This window comes from Mus musculus, chromosome 5, assembly GCF_000001635.26.
Source record: "Mus musculus strain C57BL/6J chromosome 5, GRCm38.p6 C57BL/6J".
Taxonomy (NCBI): domain Eukaryota; kingdom Metazoa; phylum Chordata; class Mammalia; order Rodentia; family Muridae; genus Mus; species Mus musculus.
The window spans coordinates 136,237,174-136,261,379 of NC_000071.6; the positions used below are offsets into that span (position 1 = coordinate 136,237,174).

The following is a 24,206-nucleotide window of genomic DNA, read 5'->3' on the forward strand; positions in this document are numbered from 1 at the left end:
CTAGTCCAGGGGTGAGAGATGGTAGGTCCCTAGGTACTAGAGAGATCCAGCATCCCCCACACTTCACTACAATGGGGTCTGTTTGGTCTTAGCGCCCCTAACTAGCTTCCTAGCCTGAAAAAAAACAAAAAACAACAAAAAAACCATGCCGCTTTTATTGTTTTTGGACGACTCTTACGTAGTTGAGGCTGGCCTCGAGCACACTATATGGTTAACAAGGACCTTGATCTCTTATCTTCAAAGCTCCTACAGTACTGGGATTTCAGGTGTGCAACATCACACCTGGAGGGAAACCAGATCTTCATGCACGCCAGGCCGGCACCCCACCGGTTCAGCTATCCCCAGAGCCTGTTTTGTGGCTTTGTTGTTCTTAAGTGGGATGGGGCTTTGGAGGGGTCGCCGAGAGCAGGGCAGGGACAGCTTGACCAAGATCCCCCTGCTCATGGTCTTAAAAAGCCACTGCCTTGACTAACCTCAAGGCCAGACACCCAGACCGAGTCACAGTGCAGACAGGGCAGCAGAGGGGGGTGGACGGCTTTCCGGTAGTAAAAATAGCGCTGACAATAGGAAAAGGGAGGGAAAAAGCCCGTCTTCAACCCCCGTCAGCAGTGAGCAGTTCCGGACCCCAAGGCCTGGTCATTTCTTAAAATATTGATGAGGCCGCCTCGCCGCTCCACGCTAATGGGCAGAGCACTAATCGATCCTGCGCTTGGTGGGCGGGGAGATGCGGCGGCCCCGCCCCCTGCCCAGGAGGCTCGGGTTTCTGGGAAACCCTTGCTGTGGCGACAGCAGCCTCTTTTGGTACCCCCCTTGGCTCAGGTGTAGACAGATACTCCCGGGAGAAGAAGGGTGGGGAATCTGAGGTCCCTCAGGGTGCAATCTACTGGCTACTAAGGGTGTCCACGTGCGATACGGTAGCTAGGAGGGATGCAGGCAACATTAGGCAAGATGTCCTTTAGTTTGTGCAGGGCCACTAACTGCATGAGAGGAAGAAATGGTCAGAATGAATGATCATCTGTTTTAGGTGAGATGGCGTCCTTTAATAAGCCATTTAATGACACTCCTCCGCTCCAAAACACAAGAACAGTCTACCATCTTTCATACAGGACTTTCCTGTATGCTCCCTTACCACTAGTGCCCTGGTTTGACCGATGCCACCCAGCCTTCCAATGAAGGCAGAGGCTCGTTCAAGCCTCCTGTGGCTCCAGCTACATCTATTATTGAATCTCTCTCTGTGCAGCCCGCCCACATTCCTCCAGCCCAGAGTGATGCCCAATGGCAATGTTAGGTATCCGGTCACTGCTTCTCAGGGCCACCTGACCTCTTGCCTTGGTCAGGACCACATATACATAGCAGGATCTGAACCAGAGCCTCATGCTAGAGGGAGGATGTGGCTGGAATTTCCCATCCTTTCCCACCCCAGGATGCTGGCTTTGGGAAGAAGTCAGCTTGACTTCTGGTCTTTACATCCTTGAACCTGCGGGGACCATAAATCTACAGGAGCTGGCCAATCGAGTGCTTGCCCAGCACATATAAAGCTCTGGGGTTTATTCCTAGCGTTGCATATACAGGCATGGTGGCACACATCTGTAATTCCAGCGCACAGAAGGTGGAGAAAGAAGGATCAAGGAGGTCAAGACTGTGCTGGGCTACAGAAAACCTTCCTTGTCTCAAAAGAAAAAAAAAAAAGTATTGGCTGTGCAGGTGTGTGGCGGGGGTCTCTGGGTAGCTGGCTTTTCTCTAAACACCATGCTTTTCTCCAAGCACATAGAGATCTCTTCCCAACCAAGGTATGCGTCTGTTAGAACAGTCCAGGGCAGTCTCTTGCCCCTTAGATCACTAATACAAACATTTTCCTCCATCTACACTGGGGCGGTATAGGGACCAGGGGGACCAGGTCTGTCAGAATCCCAGCTTCTCTGCCTCCTAGCCTGTGGCCCACACATCTAGTGGGGCCTCCACTTCCCCATCTGTTAAGATGGAGGGTCAGGCCGGGCGTGGTGGCGCATGCCTTTAATCCCAGCACTTGGGAGGCAGAGGCTGGTGGATTTCTGAGTTCGAGGCCAGCCTGGTCTACAAAGTGAGTTCCAGGACAGCCAGGGCTACAGAGAAACCCTGTCTTGAAAAAAAAAAAAAAAAAAAAGATGGAGGGTCAGAGACGGCCAGTGGTGGCGCATGCCTTTAATCCTTTGGGAGGCAGAGGTTGGTGGATTACTGAATTTGAAGCTAGCCTGGTCTACAGAGTGAGTTCCAGGACAGCCAGGGCTACACAGAGAAACCCCATCTTGAAAAAAAAAAATCAATCTATCAAACAAACAAACAAACAAAAAACCAAACCAAACCAAACCAAACAAAACAAGTGATGGAGGGTCAGAGTTTGTAGGGTCATATAAACTCCAGTTTGTAGCCATGTGTGCATGCCTGTAATCTCAGCTCGTGGAAGGCAGAAGTAGGAAGATCATGAGTTCAAGGCCAGTCATTTTTGGCAACATAACATAACAGTCATTTTTCAACCTAACATAAATTGAAAGCCAGCCTGGTTTACATGAGACTCTGTCTCAAAAATAAATACAAAGGTCCCATGAGATGACTCAGTGGGTAGAGGCGCTTGCCACCAAGCCTGACGACCCGAGTTTGGAACCTAAACGGTGGAAGAAGAAAACTGACTCTTCAGAATTGCTCTCTAACACATCTACCTGCAAGGTGGTGCACAGGTACACACAGAAAAATAAACAATGTGATTTCTAAAACGAAAAGTAAGTAAGACGTAAAAAGTCGTTTGTTCTGAGATTAAATTTGCCCTGCTTCTATTTCCTAAATGCGTTTTGTAAGTCCCTTCTTTTGCTTGAGCAAAAAGAGGTACCCAGCGACAGCCACCTCTTCCCTGCTCTCCCTGTTTCCTGCTCTCCACTCAAGCCTCTATAAATTGAGGATCCACACTGTTGCCCAGGTGAGTCTGAGAAGCCCATATGTGACTAGGCCACCTTTCTCCTATAGCATCTTTCTTGTAACAAAGGCCTCGCCCACTGCCCTAGATGAAGAAATGGGGTTCTGGCGAGGGACAGATCCAGACTCACATTTACTGGCTCTGTACGAGGCCACACCCCCCTTAGTGTAACACACTAAGTGGTCCCGTGTGGGGACCCAGAATGCAGAATGAGCTGAGTTCCAGGCCCGTCCCATCCTATAACTCAAATTCCCAGAAGAGTTTCCTTCAGGGGCACCGAAGGGGGACCCAGTACTTTCTCTTTGGGAAAGAGCAGAGGGACCCACAGCTGGGACCTGCAGGAAGGAGGGGTCTGGAGAGCAGAGTTGGGGGCTGAGACCACACACTAAGCTGGGTGGGGGATGTCTCAAAAGGCTGCTCTATTTTTCCTCAGAAGCAGCCAGTGCTGGACAGCTCCCCAACTAAGCTGGCTCCAGCTGAACCAGGGCTCCTCCTCACACCCTACCACTGCTTTTTTGGGGAGGTGGGGGTGAGGGTGGGAGGTACTGCAGAGCAGAGGTAGCCCAGATCTGGCTTGGGTTTAGGGCTTAGGGATCTCCTCCACTTCCAGTGTCATGTGATGCACTTGGAACTTGACCCAGCACCCCCAGACCTACAAGGTGCTTCCCTCTGCCTGCTAATCAGTTTGTGTGTGTGTGTGTGTGTGTGTGTGTGTGTGTGTACTTGAGCATGTGAGCATTAGAGGTTGACATCAGATGACTTCTTCAATCGCTTGCTACCTTATTTTTTATTTTTTTATTTTTTTGTGAGAGGGCCTGGTTGGCTGGCCAGCAAGCCCCAGGGATCCTTCAGTCTCCCCTTCCCCAGATCTTGGGTTCCAGGCATGCATATCAGGGTAAGGTTTCTAGGGATGGGTGTGTCTCAGCTCCTCATACCTGTGGCAAGCACTCTAACAACTGAGCCATGTCCCTAGCTGCTCTGTTGTGTGTGTGTGTGTGTGTGTGTGTGTGTGAATGTGTGCTTTTCCTGACACACAGTATGAATGATTCCTGAGGCCTCCCTCCTGTGACCTCTTCAGTTCTGGGTGCTGCAGATGCTAATTAATCTGCCTGATGCCTGCAGGGAACTGGAGAGCCACTTCTCCCCTTGCTGTTATAACACCTGTGGTTTGTGCCCTCTCCGCCACCAGACTGTGACTACAGATGACTTGCTCCCTATCATCAGAGGGCTGAGAAGCACCTGCACCCCAACCTACTTCACCCAGAGGAAGAAAAACAACACACTCCCACACAGCCATGCCCTGCTCACAGTGCCCAGAAAGGTGTGGGCTTGAATTCATACCGAGGATACACTTGCCGTCCCTGGGGACAGAACACAGCCGTAAAAAGACGCAGTTAGGTGAGATCGAAAGAGACTCCATTAGAAGCTGGGTCTGTGGCAGCCCCTGTAACCCCACATGGACAGTCAGAGACAGACAGCGAGGCAGGCTCGAAGACTAATTAAATCTCCCCCCATGGGGACTGCAGCCTGGAGGTTCACGACACCTGAAAACCCTCCCTTATACTTTGCCAGGGTTCAGGGGACCATGCGAGAAATAAGAATCAGCTTTGGGCGTGGCAGTGCACACCCCAACAGTTAGGAGGTGGAGTCATGAGCTCCTGGAGTTCAGCCTTGGTAACAGAGGGAGATGTTCAGGGCTGCACAAGGCTCTTATCTCGAAACAAATAAGAACACCAGCTGGTGATAGCAGTGCACACCGTTGATCCCAGCACTCAGGAGGCAGAGGCAGGAGGATCTCTGGGAGTACTAGGGCAGCCTGGTCTACAAAGTGAGTTCCAGGATAGACAGGGCTACACAGAGAAACCCTGACTCAAAACAAAAACAAAACAAAACAAAACAAAACAAAAAAAAAACCAAGGGCTATTAAAATGACTTCGTAGGTAAAGGTGTTTGCCACCAAGTCTGATGACCCTAGTGGCATCCCCAGGACCCACATGGTGGAAGGAGAAAGCTGACTTCCAAAGTTGTCTTCTGATGTCCACATGTATGCCACAGCAGGGCATGCCCGTAACACACACACACAAATAAATGTTATAAAAATTACAACAACAACAACAACAAAAATTACAACAACAACAACAACATCAGAGCTTAAGCTCTTGCCCAGGGGAAGTGGCTTGGGAGTCTCTGATCTGGGGACTGAGTGACTTTGGGCAAATCATTCTACGTCCCCTAAATTTGTTTTGTGACAATGCTCAGAGTTTGGCACAGGTCAGCTGAGATCAAGTTAGTTAGCCCTGGGAGGCAGAGACTCCACTGGCTAGCTGTCCCTTACCTTCAGCACTCCTCTCCCTCTCCCCTCCCCCTCCCTCCCTCCCATCCTCCTTCCCTCCCCCTCTTCCCTGGGTGTGTGTTCCATGTCTTCCTTGGGGACTCCTAGTAAGTAGGTAAGAGGGACTAAGAAGCTTTGGGAAGAGTTTCTTCACAACTGGGGGAAAGAAAGTGTGAGCATTAACTCTCTACTCCCCAAAACTGCTCAGTTCCGGATCACCCACAGTCCTCACTACCGAGGGTCACTCCTTCCAGGAGCATGTGTAGTCCTTACCGAGACTAAGGGAGATGGGTTCAAGAAAGCAGTAGCTGGCAAACTCTGGCTCTGTGGCCCTGCCCCATGAAACCCACCCTGCCTCAGGCTGGTGAAGCAGCCTACTTAGCAGGGGAAGGCGCTCACCATCTCACCTTGTGAGCTCACCCCTGGAGCCCCACATAAAGGTGGAAAGAGAGACCGAAAAGTCCACAGATCTTTGCATGTGCTCGGAGGCATATGTGCCCACACACATCACACACACACCACTCCCACCACCACCACCAACAGGAATAAATATAATTTAAGAATCAATTAAATATGTATAGCATTGGAAATGTAAATGAGCTAAATACCTAATAAAAAATGGAAAAAAAAAGAATCAATTAAATACAGGCAGAAATCTCTCTCACTTCAAGCCTGGTCTACATAGAGAGTTTCAGGCCATAGTGAGACTGTCTCAAACAACAACAACTAAGCAAACAAAACCATGATGCCTCACACTAGCCGAATGGGATTTTGAAAGATTTTTTCCCCCCCAGACATCTTGGAAATCAAAAGATATATATTGAAGGTGATACAGTGTAGCGGTTTCAGATTCCCCGTTCCTTACAGCCTCCTGGGGGAACCACTTATCTGGGGGGTGACTGCCCAAGTAGGAAGGGTGCTCCCCAAGAGGAGCAATTCCATCAGATCCCCTGGCAGAAACACTTATTTGGCACACGAGGTAATTCAGCTCAGGGGGCAGACAGAGATCAGGTTGATGAGATGGCTCAGTGGTAACAAGACGTGCGCCAAGCCTGATGACCTGAGTTCGGTCCCCAGAACCCATGTAAAGAAAGAACTGACTCTCGAAAGTTGTCCTCACACACTCACACACACACACACACACACACACACACACACACACACACTCATAAATAAACAAGCAAAAATTTTTAAAAATTCCACAAAGGGGCAGAGATGAAGCTCAACACTGGTCTGACAGCCCCACCCCCTACATCACCTCTGGTGAACTAGACTCTGGTTTACCCACGTTCACAGCCTCTTTGGGGGATACCCTGCGACTGTCCGATCACTGCAGACTTCTGACCTCAAAGACTCCACTGAGGGACTCTATGCGAGGGTGGAAGGGTAGGAAAGCCCTGGCGCGTCCCAGCCTCTGCCTGGCTCCGGCCCGCAGCCCTGGCGCGTTTCCTACACGCGCAGCTCACAGGTTCATCAATGGCCTAGGCCGAAGGGGCTGAATGGAGGGCACTAACCCGCCCCTTCTTAAAGGCGCCGGCCTGTCACCCTCGGCGATCCTCCTCTCAAACCCGGGGCTGCTCCGGAGCTCCAGAGTGGGCGGGTCACGAATAGTGGCCGTGGGAAAGAGGGCCTGGGCCGGAAAGAGAGTGTCCCCACGGGGTCACTGTGGCCCAGCGAGACCCCAGCGTGTAGCCATCACCCTCATGCTGTGTTGACCCACCTCCTCCCAGACCCTGGAAGAGACCTGAACGTCCCCTCCCCCCAGCATCGGATCCCTTCCTGTAGAGGACCAGCTGCGCTCGCCCCTCCAACCAGCCAGGGTCTGATGAGGGGAAAGGGGCTCAGCTGCTCCAGAGGTGGCTTCTTTCTCCCACCTCAGCTTCCCGTTACTCTCCACTTCTCCTGGGCAGTGGGTCTAGGATCCGATCCCAGAGGGGTTCATCCCCCTCTGTCGCGCGTCCTCCTCCCTCCCACCGGTGCACACAAAGACACGCTCGGACCCGGGCGCGTGCGACCGCGCTTCCCGGGGAGGCGGTGAGCACACACCACACACCTCATCACACACACACACACACACACACACACACACACACACACACACACCCTCGGGGACAGCTGGGCACCGGGTAGAGTAAAGGACCGTGGGGACAGGGAGCTGAGAACAAGCAGGCCGTACCTACAGGCGCGCAGCTTCGGCCGCGCGGGCTGGGGCGCCGGAGGAGCGCTGCCCGGACCGCGGCTGGGATCCCCGGACCCGGTGGCGCATGGCCCTCCGGGCCGTAGCTCCGCCCTTGGTGGCCGGTGGCGGCGGCAGCGGGGGTGGCTCCCGCTTCCCTGGCCTGCAGCTTGCGAGGCGGTCTTGGCGGTCCTGGTGCGGCCCCCTTGAGGTTCTCTCCCTCTTCAGGCTCCCGAGCTCCGCGCGCTCCGATCCCAGACTCGCGCGCCGCGCGCCCCTGGCCCTCCTCCTTGCCTGAGCAGCGCGCGCCTCTGGGCCCCGCCCCACCACTAGCCCCGCCCCAACACGCCCCCCCGCTTCAGGCCCCTCCTTTGCCGCACCCCCCGCCCACGCGGCGCGAGCCACTAGCCACGCTCCCAAGTCCTTCCCCAACCCCCAACCCCGGCTCTCTCTCCGGAGCCCCAGTGGCGCCGGCTAACCGCTCTGTCTTCCTCCGGACAGTGGCTGAGCAGAAAGACCCGGGTGCCCAGGTCTCGTTGCCAGTCGAAGGAATCCCTCTCGTGTGGGAGCGTCTCCCGAAGCCCAGGGTGGTGGCCCCCAAGGGCAGGATTGGAGGATGTTCTACGTGATGGGTCACCCCGGGCGTGGACACCCTATAAATGTCTCTGGGTTACTGAGAGTCAGACAGGGGCGGGCGCTGTAGGCCGACCCTCCGCCAGAGGACAATGGAAGCCTCGAGGAGGTCCAGATGTCGCAACCAAGGAAATGTCTGTCTGGTTCTCAACATCCAGGAGCCCAGAGCCACGCCCCCTGTCTTCCTCCTGCCCTCGGGGTGCGGGAAACCGCCCAGGATTTCGGATCTGGGGAAGAGCTCCTACACACAGGTCCTCCCCACTCAGCTTTACTCTGGTCCCACCAGGAGAGGTGTCTGAGGTCGTCCAGGATTCTGCGAAGTCCTCACTCTGGGTTGGCGACAGAACCAGAACTAGGTATTGCCTGGCCTGACTTCTCTGGTGGCGCTCTAGGGCATCCCGAGGGGTAAAGAGACCAGAGGAGATGGAATAACCTGGTGACTAGAGGCGCGGGGAGGAGTCAGATGGGGTTGACACATGCCCATAATCCCAACGCGCTTCGGACGGAGGAGGGAAGCAATAGTTTGAGACCAGCCTAGGGTACATACTGTCTCAAAAAGCCAAAAAACGAAAAAAACGACAAAACCCCACAGGTGTGTGAGGGGATGCTCAGAGGTGAGGCCTGTGGCTTCTGCAGTGGATATGGTCCCTTGGGCCTGCTCTCCTCTCCTCCTTGCTCCCCATTTCAGGGAGACTTCTGTCTGTGTTGACCTCAGGCTGTGATCTGCCTGGAGTGCCTCCATCTGCTGCCCTCCTCCCACACGGGGTGGCCTCTGACCTTTGTAAAGTCCTTTCACTCACAGGAAATCAGATTCACTGATTATTTTCCAGGAAGCAGCAGGGGTGGCATGGGGCTGGGGGAACTGGGCTGACATTGGAGAGATGGGGTGTGCTGAGCACATGGGAACTTGCTGGGGGCCACCGAAACCAGCCAGACCTCTGTTGAGGCCTGCCTGGGTACCTGTTTCTTCTCAGCCACACAGGGACCAGCAGCTGCCCTGTCTCTAGACCTGGCCAGCAAACACTTAATGAAAGTTTAGGCTGGAATCCAGCCATTGATTGAACTCATGTGGCTGTGAACCAGGAGGTTCCCAGTCAGGAAGGGTAGTATAGGGGTGAGAGAGAAACTGAACCCCTGGGTGGTCTGGCTATAGAACCCACTGTCCCCACTGCTTAGGGAGATGGGATGCTGGGGACATGAAAGAGGACTTACCTGGATCTAAGTTGTGGCTTAAATTCAATGGTGAGCTGTCAGTGACTGGCGAGGATTCTGGGATGGGAAACCCAGAATAAGACAATGGTTCTGATCTCTCAGAGGAGGAAGTGAGGAGTGAGTCTAACCCACATGAGGAACTGACAGGACACATAGAAGGAGGGTGGCAGTGATTGGCTGAGAGCAGCTGTCATGGAGATTGGAATGAGGTTTAAGGGTGACAGGTGCATCCGGGCTCCCTGAGGATAGAAGACTTTGGGGCCTTGGAGGAAAATCAGCTAGGACAGATGATAAGGGGTGCTTTTATGGTGGGCTCTGAAGGAGGGGCCTCCCTGGATGCAGAGATCAGAGAAAGCTTGGAATTAAACCTGACATGGACATAGCCCAGTGAGTCTTTTTTTAAAAAAATATATTTTATGTATATTAGTACCTTGCACACAAGATGGAATCAGACAGGTGTCAACTACTGTGTGGGTGCTGGGAATTGAACTCAGGACCTTCAGAAGAGCAGTGAGTGCTCTTAACCACTGAGCCATCTCTCCAGAACTCCCCTCCCGGCCTTTCTTTTTCAAAGACAGGATTTTTTTTTTTTTTTTTTTTTTTTTTTTGGGTAGCCCTGGCTGTCCTGGAACTCACTCAGTAGAACTAGGCTGGTCTTGAACTCACAGAGAGCCACCTGCTCCTGGTCCCTGAGTGTTGGGATCAGAAGCGTGCATCACCATTGCCCAGCTCCCAGTAAGTCTTGCTTTGTGAGTGGGACAGACTGGGGAAAGTTGGTTCTCAGATTGCTGGAGTGTGATGGCTTTGGTACATTTGGCAAGCAGGGACCCAAGAAAAAAAAAGATGCACGCTTCATACATAGCTCTGGGGCACAAAGAAATAGAAGCAGAGACTCCCCAGAAGTTGACAGGGAGGTGACATGAGCCTGTTGGGACACGTCAGGCCCTCAGCCATGGCTGGTCTGACTAACTGATGAGTACTCTGTCATGTGTGGTTTTATGAGACAGTGTTGCTGTTGTAGCTCAGACTGAAGTAATGATCCTGACTGCTAGGAATCTATGTATCTTTATCTATCAGGTGTTATTTATCTTTTGGGGTGGGGACTCTACTCAGGGTCTTGTACATGCTAGGTAACACTCTACCACTGAGCTACGCCCCAGCCCCTCCCTGGAGGACTCTAGGCAGGGGCTCTACCACTGAGCCACGCCCCCAGCCCCCTCACTAGGGGATTCTAGGCAGGGGCTCTACCACTGAGACACACCCCCAGCCCCTCCCTGGGGGATTCTAACAGGGGCTCTACCACTGAACCACGCCCCCAGCCCCTCCCTGGGGGATTCTAGGCAGGGGCTCCACCACTGAGCCACGCCCCCAGCCCCTCCCTGGGGGATTCTAGGCAGGCTGTAATACTGAGATCCAACAGGTTGTTTGGGAATAAAGAATATATTTCTGGTTTGGAGGGGGCTGTACTCAACAAACTCTGACACTCTGGTCTGGGTTCCAGGAATGCTCTGGACATACTCATAGCATTTCTGAGGATAGGAAGAATGGGAGAGAGCCTACCTATATGCCAGGTAAGCTCCAGGGGGCAGGTGCTGCAGGCACCCACCAGTCTCTCAGACACTCAATGTTCAGCTGAGGAGTCACAGAATAAAAGACCCCACTGTGGCTGCAATGATTCTTTATTTCTTGCGAAGCTGAAGAAGATTAAACCCAGCAGAGGAGGGTCTGCCTGAGGTCCTGAGAGTTGGCCTTGCTATTGTGGCCCAGGATCGGTTTTGCTGGGGCCTCAGACCGTGTGGTCTGTGGTGCCTGAGGCACAGGGGCCTTGTTGGACAGACTTCCTCTTCTAGAAACCAGAATATTTTGCTAAAGAAGCAAGCAGAACTCAAATCATGGACTGGGTGCAGGGAAGGGGTAGTGGAAACCATCCCGCCCTCTATGGGCTCCCTGTCTTCGGGATTACAGTTAAGGTTTTATCAAAGCCGCTTCCCGCCCTGCCAGGTAATAGGGCAGATGAAAAGCCTGGGGCCTAGACGAGCCTCCCAACTATTTTATTGTGTGGCGGGGTCCTAAGAGAGGCTATAGAAATGCCAGACTGGGTAGTGACAATATGTATCACAGAAAACTCTGCCACCAGGGCTAGAGGTTCTGATGTGGGTGGAGCCCAGGTCAGGTGACTAGACCGAGGGTGGAGCCTCAGGGGTGTCAGACTAGCTGGGTTGTTTGAACTTTAGGGCTCCAATGAAGCCGTGACAACCTTTGAAAGGAGCTGGGGATCTGAGCTCCTGGCAGCTGTTAGCTGAAGACAGAGACAGTTTCCATGGGGGATTTTTTTTTGGGGGGGTGGGAGTGGGAGAGGGGAAGGCTACATCATTAGAAGCAGCTGATCAAACAGGGGAGGGGGCAGCAGCCAACACATCTCCGGTGAGCCTGGGGGTCACTGCCATAAGTCACCAGCTGCTGCTCCGTTGTCACTCTCGTGGAATTTGTGCAGATGATCGGCGAACCTGAGGGAAGAGGAACACAGCTGAGACAGTGCAGAAGATGGGTGACTACAGGGCTGGAGACACTAGGTTGGGAGCTATGCCAGAGGCTGGAGCAGGAGCAGGCATGGGAGGGGGGAGGGCTTGGAGCTCTGCTGGCGGTTCTGGGGGCTTGGCTGTAGGTCTTGGGGTGGGCAGGAGACAGGCTTACTTCTTGGCGCAGGTGGCAGCACAGTCTCTCTCCACACTCTCACTCCATGCCAGCTTGTACAGCACCTGGTCAGGTAGAGACACCATGAGCTATGTGGCCTGCCTCATGGCAATTCCTATTGTCACCCACGGCCATTAGGCCTGGTCTCTGTGGGGCAGAAAGGTTCCCACAGCCCAGGTCCTAGGGTGGATGGCCTTGGAGATACTCCTGAGCCAACCTACTTCCCAGATGCTTAGAAAGAAGCAGACACAGAGTTCCTGGAGTTAGTCTCCTAACACTGTGGGCATATTCAATAAGAACACCAGACTTGGAACCCAGGCTAGCAATAGGGCTATGTTTCACTATGCCTAGCAGGGGGCAGTGGTTTCTGATGCTGGAGCCTTCCAGGCCCACACTTACTATCCCTCTATTTGGCAGATGGAGGCATCACTCATCCTGTGACCTTGAACTGTCCTCAGCCAAGTGAGTATAAAGGGTTTCTGTACCTGGGTAGACAGTTGCACATGGGCCTCTGTGTAGCCCATGGTCTGTTCCCTGGAGATCTAGTTAGGTCTGCTTTTTTACCTGCCTTAACCTTCCACCAATGCTGGAAATGGAACCCAGGGTCTTGTTAGGTATGCTAGGCAAGCATCATACCTCTGAGCCATGCCCCCAGGCCCTCCCTGGGGGATTCTAGGCAGGGGCTCTACCACAGAGCCACGCCCCCAGCCCCTCCCTGGGGGATTCTAGGCAGGGGCTCTACCACAGAGCCACGCCCCCAGCCCCTCCCTGGGGGATTCTAGGCAGGGGCTCTACCACTGAGCCACGCCCCCAGCCCCTCACTGGGGGATTCTAGGCAGGGGCTCTACCACTGAGCCACGCCCCCAGCCCCTCACTGGGGATTCTAGACAGGGACTCTACTACTGAACTATATCTCTACTTGTCTTTGTACTTTTTGAGAGAAGGTCTCATTAAGTTGTCCAGATTGTCTTCGGACATGCTGTGTAACCCAGGCAGGGCTTGAACTTGTGATCCTCCTGCTTCAGCCTCCTTAGTAGTTGGGATGACAAGCCTTCCTTCATCTGTATGCCTAGTTCCTTAATCATCTTCCCACAAAGCCCTCGCAGGCCTGGGTCCCTGGCCTCCTCTCCAGAATAGCTTGGCTGTGTTCCAGCCTGGGGGCCTGATATTGGGGTGTTTCTTCTCTCTAGAATGCATTGAAGTCCTCAGCCTTGGGGAGGAGACAGAAGTGAGCCAGCGCTGAGGACATGGCACGGGGGGTTAGGGGTAGAGGGCTCAGGAAACCCTCTACACTGTAGCAGCACTCTGCCACCCAGAAAGGCTTGGAGACACGGTGGCCAATGTGTGCACACTCACCAGAAAGACCAGGCAGTGCAGGAACAAGGTGTAAAAGAAGCTGATGGTGCGGGCCATCTTGTTGGAGAGAATCAGACGGCCCTGAAGGCAAACAAAGGGGATGTAGGGCAGGGTTGCTCTGTGCTCCTTTCTGAAGAGGTATGCAGGCGGGGGTGGGGGGTGGGTGGGGGGCTACTTTCCCCCGGGACAAATGGGGATACTCAGACGGCAAAGGTGAGTTCTTTGGGTGCATGCATGTACACACACATCCGTGGAAGCCAGAAGTCGGTGTCAGGTGTCAGGTGTCTTCTTTAATCACCTGCCACTTTTATTTATTTTATTGAAACAGGCTCTTTAGTCTGGCTGGCCTGGAACTCCCAATGTGTGCCTTTGATCACACAGAGACCCTCTTGCCTCTGCCATGCGGCCCACTGTGCCTGGATCCACTTTTTTAAAATTGTTTTTAAAGACTGTCCCTTTGAGAACCTGGAGCCCAGATTTGGCTAAACTCGGCAGCCAGCAAACCTCACATTTCTCTGAGTCCCACCACTCCAATCCCCCCACCCCGCTAATGCTGGTTTCAGGAGCTTGTCATGGCACCAGGCAGGTATCATGGTGACTCAAACTCAAGTCCTGTGTGCTCAGCAAACACTGCATCTGCAGAGCGACCGACACCCAGCACCCGGTACAGTTTCTGGCAAATGGTGCCTCCTGCAGGCCAGTTTCTGAAACTACAGTCAACGAGGCTATCCAAGGAGCTGTCCCAGAAGGGCCCAGAAGAGGGTTGCATGATCTCAGAGCTTCTTCAGAGGGGATGAAGAACAAAGACGAACATCCACCACAGGTGGATACAAGGGTATGGACTCACCATGCCAAGTGTGGCCTTGTCCCAGGGGCTCAGGCCCAGGTACTTCCTCTGCCGCTCCTGAAGGACAGAGAGACATGGAGGAAGGGTCCCACAGAGAGAGGGGACCTGTGTAAAGCCGCCTGAATCTTCATGTTACTTTACAACACCAGAGGGCTGCAAGGATTCCCTGGGTGCCTAATCTGTGTCACACTCAATATGAGAGCCTGGGCTCCCTAATCTAGCAGCCCCTTCTGCCTGTAGGAAAGTCCTTCATGGGCACAGCTTCTATAATCTAGGAGAGGCTTGGAGTGGTTCCTGCCCCCAGTCACCTGACACAGGGAGTTGTGACCCCTTTGCTGATCTGCCTGTCCCTATAGGTGTACTCTGGGTTAACCTGTTCACCAGTAGTTCTCAACCAGTGGGTCGGGTGGGTCGTGACTCCTTTCACAGGGGTCACCTAAGACCATTCTGCATATCAGACATTTACATTACAATTCATAGCAGCAGCAACATTGCAGTCATGAAGTAGCAATGAAAATAACTTTAAGGTTGGGGGTCACAACACGAGGAACTGTATGAAAGGGCGGCAGTACTGGGAAGGCTGAGAACCGCTGCTGTTCCTATTGGATAGATCACAGGGCCCCCAATGGAGGAACTAGAGAAAGTACCCAAGGAGCTAAAGAGATCTGCAACCCTGTAGGTGCAACATTATGAACTAACCAGTACCCCGGAGCTCTTGTCTCTAGCTGCATATGTATCAAAAGATGGCCTTGTCGGCCATCACTGGAAAGAGAGGCCCATTGGATTTGCAAACTTTATATGCCCCAGTACAGGGGAACGCCAGGGCCAAAAAGGGGGAGTGGGTGGGTAGGGGAGTGGGGGTGGGTGGGTATGGGGGACTTTTGGGATAGCATTGGAAATGTAAATGAGGAAGATACCTAATAAAAAATAAATAAATATGGGAAAAAAAAAAAGAACTGTTGCTGTTCACTGGCCCACAGTTTACATTACACCTGAGGGGTTCAGAGGTGGCCCAGCAGTTCGGGAGAGTGTGCATGAGAAGGCAGGACACAGGGAGCAAAGGACATTGTTTTATAGCTCTATGGCTGGGTCAGGCCCACAGACCCTCATGGAGGACTCTAGGCAGCACTGTACCCCGGAGCTACATTCTCAGCCCCAGAGTTCCTACTCACCCTCTTGCTGAAGGAGGAGAAAGGGTCCAGGCGTTCCTCGTATTGGGAGGAGTATCGCAGCTCCGTGTCGTCACTGCCGATACCCTGCATGGAGAAAGAGGGTACACGCAGTCAGTCATCAGGGGTTTGGGAGTCTGGGCTCCAGGGAGGACAGGATTAGAACTGGAGGGGAGGGCGGCAGGGCGCCAGTGCTAATAGGACCAGCATGTTGTGGCACGGGCCAGGGTGTGTGTGTGTGTGTGTGTGCGCGCGTGTGTGGGTATGTGTAGGGGGGAAGGGGACGAGGGTGGGGAGGCGGGTCACAGTTCCACTGGGGAGCTAAATCTTAGAAAGGCTGGAATGTACAAGTCACAGTTCCCAGTGGGAGGGGCAGTTTTGTGTATGTGTGTTTTCGGGAACCTTGAACTTCCGGCCTTTAGTGATCCTCTTGTCTCGGCCTCCCAAGAAGTTAGGGCCACAGGTGAGTGCCGCTGAGCTAGCTACGCGGAAAGGGCCTGAGGTAGCCAGGAGGCGCTTTTCCTAACAGCCCCTGGAGGCTCTGGTTTGCGGAACCCGGGTGCCCTCTAGTGGCCTAAAGAGGGCTGTTGCTTCATTTGGGTGGGAATGGGTCTTATTAAGGCCACAGACATCCCAGCTTCCTCTCTCCCTCAGTTTCTTTTCTTTTCTGTGTCTCTGTGTACATGCGCGCGTGCACACGTATGCACGCGTACATGTGCAAGCACGGAGGCCCTGAGGTCAGGAGTCTTCCTCGATTATACTCCACTTATTCACTGAGGCAAGAGCTCTCGCTCGAACTACAGCTTGTCTTTACAGCTAGCCGAGCTAAAGCTTGCCCCTCTGCCTTCGGAATTCTGGACTTACAGGCAGGCTGCCACGCCTAGCTGCCATTTACGTGGGAGCCAGGGATCTGAACTCTAGTCCACAGGTTTGCATGGCAAGCATCTCACCCCTGGAGCCATCTCCCCCAGCTCTTTTCCTACCTTCTGCCTTCCCTGAGCTGCGGAAGGGGTTTCTGTGTGCATGGTGGACCCTGCCTGGGAGGCCTGGGGCCTCGAAAAAGCCACCACAACAAACAGGCTTCTAGCCTTTTCTGTTCATTGTTTTTGGGGTGTGCATTATAGATGGTCTTTATATTTTTTGTTTTTTTCTAAAATGTAGTTTTTGTGTGTATGTGTGGTTTGCCTACATGTATGTGTGTGTGCCACACGTGTGCAGTGCCCACAGAAGTCAGAAAATAGTGTCTCTCCAACGATTGTAATCCGTTTTTTAGACAGAGTCTCATTAGGAAGTCTAGGCTGGACTCCAATTAGTGAGCCTCCCATGTCTGCCTTCCACCATCTTCAGGTACTATGCACGGAGCAGACAGCTGACAGGTGGGAAGGGAGGTGTGTATCTTTGGGGGTCCCCCTGGTGCTGACCACCCAGTGGATTACTGCTTAACGCTCCCTGATCTTGCCCCACACGCCATCCATAGTTTCTCTGGGAAGAAGAGGAGCACGTGTGGGGTGGGGGTGGGGGACTCACTCTGCCAGGGTAACTCTGCAGGAACTTGATCTTCTCAAAGAGTTTGATGTTGTCAGCGCGCAGGCTGTCCAGCTCGCTCTGCAGGGCCTGGATGGTGTGCTGGGCCATGCGGCTCTCCTGGGAATGGGGGCAGGGCAAAGATGGACAAAGGTGAGATGTGAGGGCTTCATTTGCCTGGGGCCTTTTCTGTGTCTTGGTGTGTGAATATTTGCATGTAAAAGTGTGTGTGTGTCTGTGGATGCTAGAGATGGGTTCTGGGGATTGAACTTAGGTCCTCATGTTTGCACAGTGAACACTTTACCCGCTGAGCATCTCCCCAGCCTCTCATGGGCCTGAAGTGCTGACTCTCCTCACAGATGCCCCAGCTAGAAAGTCTTTTTGCAGGAAAGTCAATTTCTTCATATTTGAATTTTCTATTTGTTATGTTTGGGTCATTTAAAATGGCATTTTAAGAAGATTTACTTTTATTTTATGTGTATGAGTATATGGCTCACACAGAGGCCAGAACAGGGTATCAGATTCCCCTGGGGATGAAGTTACAGACAGTTGTGGATTGCCAGGCAACTGGGAAATGAACCTGGCTCCTCCTCAAGAGCAGTAAGTACTCTCAACCTCTGAGCCACCTCTCCAGCCTTATGTTTTGGATCCTTATGCCTTTCAGAGATTGTGTGCTGAAGGCTTATTCTCCAGTCTAGGGGGGTATTGAGAGGGGAGAACCTTGAGAAGGCGGGGCCTCATGGGAACAAGCTATGCGATTGGAGGTGTGCACCTGGAGAGAATACGGAGACTCCAACCCTTCCTATTTCATTGCTTACTGGCAGCCATAAAATAAGCAGCTTGCCTTTATCATATGCGTCTCCATGATATGCTGCCTGGCCACAGCCCAAGGCAACCATGCTAACCCAGAACATATCGAAAGGTCTGAAACCATGACCTCCCCTCCCAAACCTCTCCTCCTCTACACCCCATCTTTTTTGCTTTTAGTCCTGGGGATGGAACCTAAGGCCTTATATTATGCCAGGCAGGTGCTCTACCACTGAGCCACGCCCCCAGCCCCTCCCTGGGGGATTCTAGGCAGGTGCTCTACCACTGAGCCACGCCCCCAGCCCCTCCCTGGGGGATTCTAGGCAGGTGCTCTACCACTGAGCCACGCCCCCAGCCCCTCCCTGGGGGATTCTAGGCAGGGGCTCTACCACTGAGCCACGCCCCCAGCCCCTCCCTGGGGGATTCTAGGCGGGGCTCTACCACTGAGCCACGCCCCCAGCCCCTCCCTGGGGGATTCTAGGCAGGGGCTCTACCACTGAGCCACGCCCCCAGCCCCTCATTGGGGGATTCTAGGCAGGAGCTCTACCACTGAGCCACGCCCCCAGCCCCTCACTGGGGGAATCTAGGCTGGGGCTCTACCACTGAGCCACGCCCCCAGCCCCCTCATTGGGGGATTCTAGGCAGGGGCTCTACTGCTGAGCCACGCCCCCAGCCCCTCACTGGTTGATTCTAGGCAGGGGCTCTACCACTGAGCCACATCCCCAGCCCCTCCCTGGGGGATTCTAGGCAGGGGCTATTCTGTTGAGGCACATCCCAGCCCTACCACTGACTTATATCTTCAGCCTTTTCTTTTCTTGAAACAGGGTCTTTCTAAATTGCCCAGGCTGGCTTTGAATTTAAGATATTCTGTTTCAGCCTCTTCAGAAAATGGGATTATAGACCTGTGCCACCAGTCCTGGCATAAAATCCTTTCTTATTGGGGTCAGCCATACTCTCTCCCATCCATTCTTTTTTCCCATTTTCCAACGTGCTGCAGATTTCCTCTGTGGATGGTTGAACCCGGTGGCTTTGTGCCTGAGTGGCCCAGGTACACTCTACTGCACTCCTGCTCATAGCATCTGTGGGTATTCCAGGCAGTCTGGTGCCCACCCTTGGGTCTTGTGTTCTATATCTCCTTCTTCCAACCCTGAAAAAAATCCCCAGTGTTCTTTACTTTGAGTTCGTGAATACTTCTTAAAGCCCAAAGTGGCACAGCCTCCTCCAGGAAGTCTCAACTGCATGGAGTACATCTAATCCTATTGCCAGTTCAGTATCTGTTGTTTTCCCCAAGCCTATGTCTTTCTACATTTGTGTCCTCAGATTTGAAGCCTACGGGGAACAGGAAGTAGGGTGGGACTCACGGCTTCCAGCTCTTGGTTCCGGGTGCGGAAACGTTCCCTTTGGCTGGAGATGATGGAAAGCAGGGAGTCCACCTGGCCTTCTGGAAGGGTCCCACTGGATGACATTGAGGGTCCTAGGAGATCGCAGGAAACGGCTTGGGTGTCATGGTGGTACCCTGCCCCCATCTGTACTGACAGAGAGCCAGGTCCCAACATTTCCTTCCCATGACTTGAGCTAAATGGGACCTTGCATCATGTCTGGTGAGCTGCGGTGGGGGTGCCCCATCTAAGATCTGTGATGTCCTACAATAGCTCCAAATGCAGCAGTGGAGATGGTGACAGTGGTGGGGGTGGAATGCCAGAGAAACACGGGCACGCTGAAGGCTCTGGGGAGCTAGGAGCAGCCCACAGCACCCTTTCCTGAGGTCACTGGCAAGCCATAGAGACAGAGGCTGCATTGCTGGGACAGGCCCCTTCTTGCTTGGAGGGAGAACATAAACTTTGGGAATCTGAGTTCCTAACAGGCTCCAAGGGCTTTCCTTGGCCCCTAACTCCTTGGGTGAGTGTTATTTGGCCAGGCCTTCCTCACCATAGAACAGAGCTGTAGCTTCCTTGATGGGTTCTGGAATCTTCTCTAGGCCTTGCTCGGAAGCTCCCTGCAGGGTAAAAAGGAAAAGATAAGCCTTATTTGCAGCACGGTGGGGGACTTTCCAGGGTGGGCAGTGTCACTGTGGGAGCTGGAGCTCGTGAGTCTGCTGGCCTGGACCAGACACAGCGTGTGCACAGGGCCCACTGCAGCTCTGGCGGCCGGGGTCCGGCAGCCTGCTTCCCCCCTGGCCACACACTGCCCTGGTGTGTAAGGCTTTACTACTGTGACCTAGGGTCTTCCGGCTTCCCTCTCCAGCATGGTTTTTCATCCCTCATAGGACAGGTGGCAGGCCAGCGAGGTGGCTCAGCAGGTAAGTCAGTCTCTAGAACCACACGGTGGAAGGAGAGAACTCACTCCTGCCAGTTGTCCTCTGGCCTCCACAAGAGCCCTGATAGGTTACTCTGTCTCTGTCTCTCTCTCATACACATATAGGAATGAATGAATGAATGAATGAATGAATAAATGAACAAGTGAATGAATGAATACATTTAATTTAATAAAATTAAAATGAGGGGCTGAAGAGATGGCTAGGATGTTAAGGGGCTGCTCTTCTAGAGGCCCCAGACTCAATTCCCAGCATCCACACATGGGCAGCTCAGAAATGTCCCAGACTCTAGTTCCCGGGGATCCGATGCCCTTTTCTGGACTCTGCATGCACATAGTGCAGACATACATGCAGGCAATAGCCATATGTTAAAAAAAAAAAGCCTCAAAAATCAAAAGGACAAGTGGCCCCTTTAGGTGCCAGTGTTCACAGGACAAGGGTCCATCAGCTATGCAGCTGGGCCCGTGTGACCTTGCTTTGCCTCTGACCAGAACTTTTAGTGCCTGGACACAAGCTAGTGCCGACCTCACGGTGCTGTCTACTAGTCAGAGTAAACCATGTGGCATCAGCCGTGAGGTTGGAAAAAAGGTGGCCTGCACGGGGCAATAAAACCCCGTGGGGAGGCCAGGGAGATGGCTGCAGACTTGGAAAGTCAGTACTTCTGGGTTCCGCGACACACACGGGGGTGAGAGTGGGTGCGCAGTGAGCAGGCCAGGCGGGAGGCTCACCTCGGCATCAGGCCGTTGGATGGACTGGATGGTGCTGAGGTCCTGCTCCAAGCGAGCGATCAGCTCCTTCTGCTCAACAGCCTTGGCTGTGGCCTCAGTGAGGTGGATCTGCAGCTCCGCACAGCGCCCTGTGGTGAAAGGAAGATGCGGCCATCAGAGGAGTCCAGGGACACAGGGATCCTAGGTACCTTGCAGACAAACCCAAGTTTGAAAGCATGAATGCCCGAGGGCTCTGATTGCTTCCTCCACACCCGCACTGCCCCACAGCCTGGCGCCCCAGGATACTCGGAGGAAGGAGGGGATGAGGTACATTGGGCCAGGCAGGGAGCTGTCCCAACTTGAGAACGCCCCACACGCATGTTGTAGTCTCCACTGCATCAACCTCAGATGCAATGGTGAAGACAAAGGTAGTGTGATAGTGGGTTGGCCACCCAATGTCCCCTGACCTGTAACCCTGTTCTTTCTCCTAAGAGCAGGGTTTTAGCAAGAAAGCACCTACTGATCTTTACTCCCTCTCCTCTTGATGCTACAGATAGAACCCAAGGCCTTGAACATTTAACATGCTGGAAAAACTCTGTACTGCTGAGCCACGCCCCCAGCCCCTCACTGGGGGATTCTAGGCAGGGGCTCTACCACTGAGCCACGCCCCCAGCCCCTCACTGGGGGATTCTAGGCAGGGGCTCTACCACTGAACCACGCCCCCAGCCCCTCCCTGGGGGATTCTAGGCAGGAGCTCTACCACTGAGCCACGCCCCCAGCCCCTCAATTGGGGATTCCACTGAGTGTTCTTTGTACCTCCACTTTTTGGCAGGTGCATCACTTTTTCTGTCTTTCATTTGCAAAACCTGTTACAGGAGGGTGCTGGAGAGATGGGCTAAGTCTTTAAGAGTCCTTGCAAGATGGCCTAGGTTCAGTTTCTAGCATCCACATGGTGGCATCTGTAACTCTAGTTCCAGGGGACCCGACACCCTTATCTGACCTCTGCAGGCACCAGGCACACATGTGGTGCACATACACATGGAGGTAAAACACTTATACATATTAAACAAGTGAATAAATGAATGAAACAAAGCCCTGACAATAAATTTTATTCTAAGTCCCGCCCATGACCACCAGGGGGCAGTGTACTCTCAGACGTCCCAAGGCTCCTGTCCTGACAGGAAACTGTTTAAGTTCTGGTTAGCTTTAGTGCTTCGTCTGGCAAGCAGGAGTGTGTGAGCATGCGGGCTGGGCTCTGGGCCCTGGGCTGAGGGTGGCTCACTGTTACCCCAGTGAGCACCCCCTTCTGCACCCTGATGGTCTGACCCATGGGGAGAGACGGATGGCACAGGCTTTACAGGACACTCTGGGCCTGTTCCCACACGCTCCCCACTGCTCAGACTCTGAATGGCTGTCATTCTATTGGGCTACAAGGTTAGGTGGGATTGATGGAAGTAAGGAGGTGACAGGCTGGAGGGCAAGACTAAGTTTAGGCGTTGGTGACCCTCGTCGGGAGAGGGACCAATGTCATGGCCTGCTGGCCTGGTGCATAATCCTTTGACCCAGGCCAGTGGAAGCACTGTAGAATCTACCTCCTCACTGAATGGTGCAAATTTAAGAGAGCGGATAGACAGAAGCATCAAGACAGAGGGAGAAGACAGCCACTGAAAGCCAACAGGGCTCTGGGTATCATTTACAGAGTGAAAGACAGACAGGTGGAAGGAAGGGATTGGCTCAGTTTCTGAATATCCACCAACTGGTCCCATACCAAAGGACCTGTGCCCTGGGCTAGGGGCATGGGGCTGAGGGAACTTATACTGAAACAACCGCTACCCACCCTGAGCGACCGTGGGTTCCTACAAGTGTGCAAATTATCACGGGATTACCAGGGACCCAGGGAACCCTGCTGCCTAGGGTGTGGATGAGACACTTTGGCCCACTTGTCTTATTTGTCACCAGTCTGTGGCCATTTCAGCATGGGAATGACTCAAGACTTCCAGAGGTGCCCATGGACACAGAAGAGGTGTGGCGAGTCAAGAGGGTTGCTGGGAGTGGGAGGAAGGCAGGTCCTTGTGAGGAGCAGAGACATGCTGGCCACATATAAAGCGCCCCAAGAGCAGACACTCAGGCCTTAGGCTGGCCCGGGTCAGCTGGAGGCAGGGCCTGCTCGCCAGTGAACAATGTGTTGGGCTGGCCTGAGATCTTGCCACTGTGGCTGAAAATGTTCCCTGATAGTGTGGCAGCAGTGACGGGTTCTTGGTTAGGGATGAAGGTCTGGGGGTGGGGTGGGGTGGGGGCAGTCCCTGAAGACATGGCTTTGGGGGATGCTGAGTGGTTGGACCAGGCGTGCTGAACAGGAGGCTGGCAGAGCAGGGCAGGGAGCTTGTGGGGTGAGTCCGAAGGGACAGGGTCTAGGGTACTCTGTGTTGCCACCTGTCACTCCACACAGGGAGGAGAAGCCTGACACCTGTGATGAGAATAACATACATCAAACTTGACAGGGTCTAGACTCATCTAGGAAACCTCCCCCAGGTGTATCTGTGAGGGGGTTTCTAGACCGTGTTGACCGAAGAGGGAAGACCCACCCTGAATGTGGGCAGTGCCATCCCATGGCCTGGTGTCTCACTCTGCATGAAAAGGAGAAAATGAGCTGAGCGCCAACACTCATCTCTCTCTGACGCCATGTCTCCTCTGCTATGAAGGATTAGACTCTGAGCCCAAATACACTCCTCCCTTAAGTTCCTTTTGTCTGGTATTTTGTTGTAGCAATGAGGAAAGTAACTTGTACAGCACCCTGCTGGATCTTACTTAGAGAGAATGATGGCTGAGCCTGCCTTGTTGGTTGGAGGCAGGGGCATGTATACCAACGTGCTTTGGCCATGTGTCAGGAAGGGAAGGTCCTGAGCTGGAATTCTAGGCTTTCTCTCTAGGGAGTTCATGACCTTGGGCAAACTCTCTGACTTGGGCAGGTCAACTTCAGGGCGACAGTAGGAGGGGCGTTTGACCTCAGGAGAGGAAGTATATGAAGCTGGAACCCTCACATGGGGAAGGTGTGGGCAGCAGCTCAGCATGGCTCGTGAAGGGTGAAGCACCTGTGATTGGCTAGGGAGTCCTTGGATCTGGGGATCTGAGATTACACATGGAGGCTGGAGAGACCCTGGCTTAGGGTGGCTGAAGGCAGTGTGGCGGGGAAAGGCAAAGACTCAAGAATGGTAGGTGAGGTGTGAACTCTTGGAGGGAGTATGTTCAGGCCCAGTGGTAGGGGGACAGCCCATGAATAAAGAGAGGGCGTGGTGTCTTGAGCTGAGGGCTGGAGAGCTGTTGGCAAGGGTATGGTTTGGTTCACACAGGGAGCTCAGACCAGCCAGAATGTAGAAGAAGAGCTTTGCACATCTGCAGTGACAGGAGAGAGTTGGTGTCCAGTGGTGGGTAGCATTCCTGAGCAAGAAGGTGCTGGGAAGCAAGGAGTATACTGGGTAGAGTGTGAT

The 24,206-nt window shown here is 53.4% G+C and overlaps 2 protein-coding genes and 1 long non-coding RNA gene across 18 annotated transcripts in view; 1 reads left to right on the forward strand and 2 right to left on the reverse strand.

The window, feature by feature from the left end:
- The window catches only part of Sh2b2 (SH2B adaptor protein 2), a 28,449-nt gene extending 19,027 nt beyond the window's left edge, over window positions 1–9,422 (reverse strand). For 2 of the 8 annotated variants that reach the window (NM_018825.4, NM_001302939.1), the window contains exon 1: window positions 7,456–7,767. The gene's annotated coding sequence lies outside the window, so the exon portion shown is untranslated. Of the gene's footprint in view, window positions 1–7,455; window positions 7,777–7,934; window positions 8,049–9,300 lie in introns of those variants that run through there. The other 6 variants (XM_011240882.3, XM_006504420.4, XM_006504422.2 and 3 more) reach the window with 6 other exon arrangements.
- Window positions 8,262–14,688, forward strand: Gm30408. Of its 4 annotated transcripts, none has more exons than XR_868600.2 (4): window positions 8,262–8,444; window positions 10,802–10,871; window positions 12,412–12,456; window positions 13,679–14,688. It is a non-coding gene; the product is annotated as a predicted gene, 30408 (long non-coding RNA). The 4 variants fall into 4 exon arrangements; XR_868601.3 differs by lacking the exon at window positions 13,679–14,688 and adding an exon at window positions 13,185–13,354; XR_377134.3 differs by lacking the exons at window positions 8,262–8,444; window positions 10,802–10,871 and adding an exon at window positions 11,784–11,873.
- Cux1 (cut-like homeobox 1) overlaps window positions 10,962–24,206 on the reverse strand; it is a 319,456-nt gene continuing 306,211 nt past the window's right edge. For all 6 annotated transcript variants that reach the window (XM_030254115.1, NM_198602.3, NM_001291238.1 and 3 more), the window contains exons 15-23: window positions 20,740–20,867; window positions 19,627–19,693; window positions 19,059–19,171; window positions 16,894–17,010; window positions 15,370–15,453; window positions 14,198–14,254; window positions 13,351–13,431; window positions 11,995–12,059; window positions 10,962–11,807 (exon numbers count right to left, since the gene is read on the reverse strand). In XM_030254115.1, the coding sequence (XP_030109975.1) occupies window positions 11,738–11,807; window positions 11,995–12,059; window positions 13,351–13,431; window positions 14,198–14,254; window positions 15,370–15,453; window positions 16,894–17,010; window positions 19,059–19,171; window positions 19,627–19,693; window positions 20,740–20,867 (782 nt within the window). In that variant the 3' untranslated portion in view covers window positions 10,962–11,737. The remainder of the gene's footprint in view (window positions 11,808–11,994; window positions 12,060–13,350; window positions 13,432–14,197; window positions 14,255–15,369; window positions 15,454–16,893; window positions 17,011–19,058; window positions 19,172–19,626; window positions 19,694–20,739; window positions 20,868–24,206) is intronic.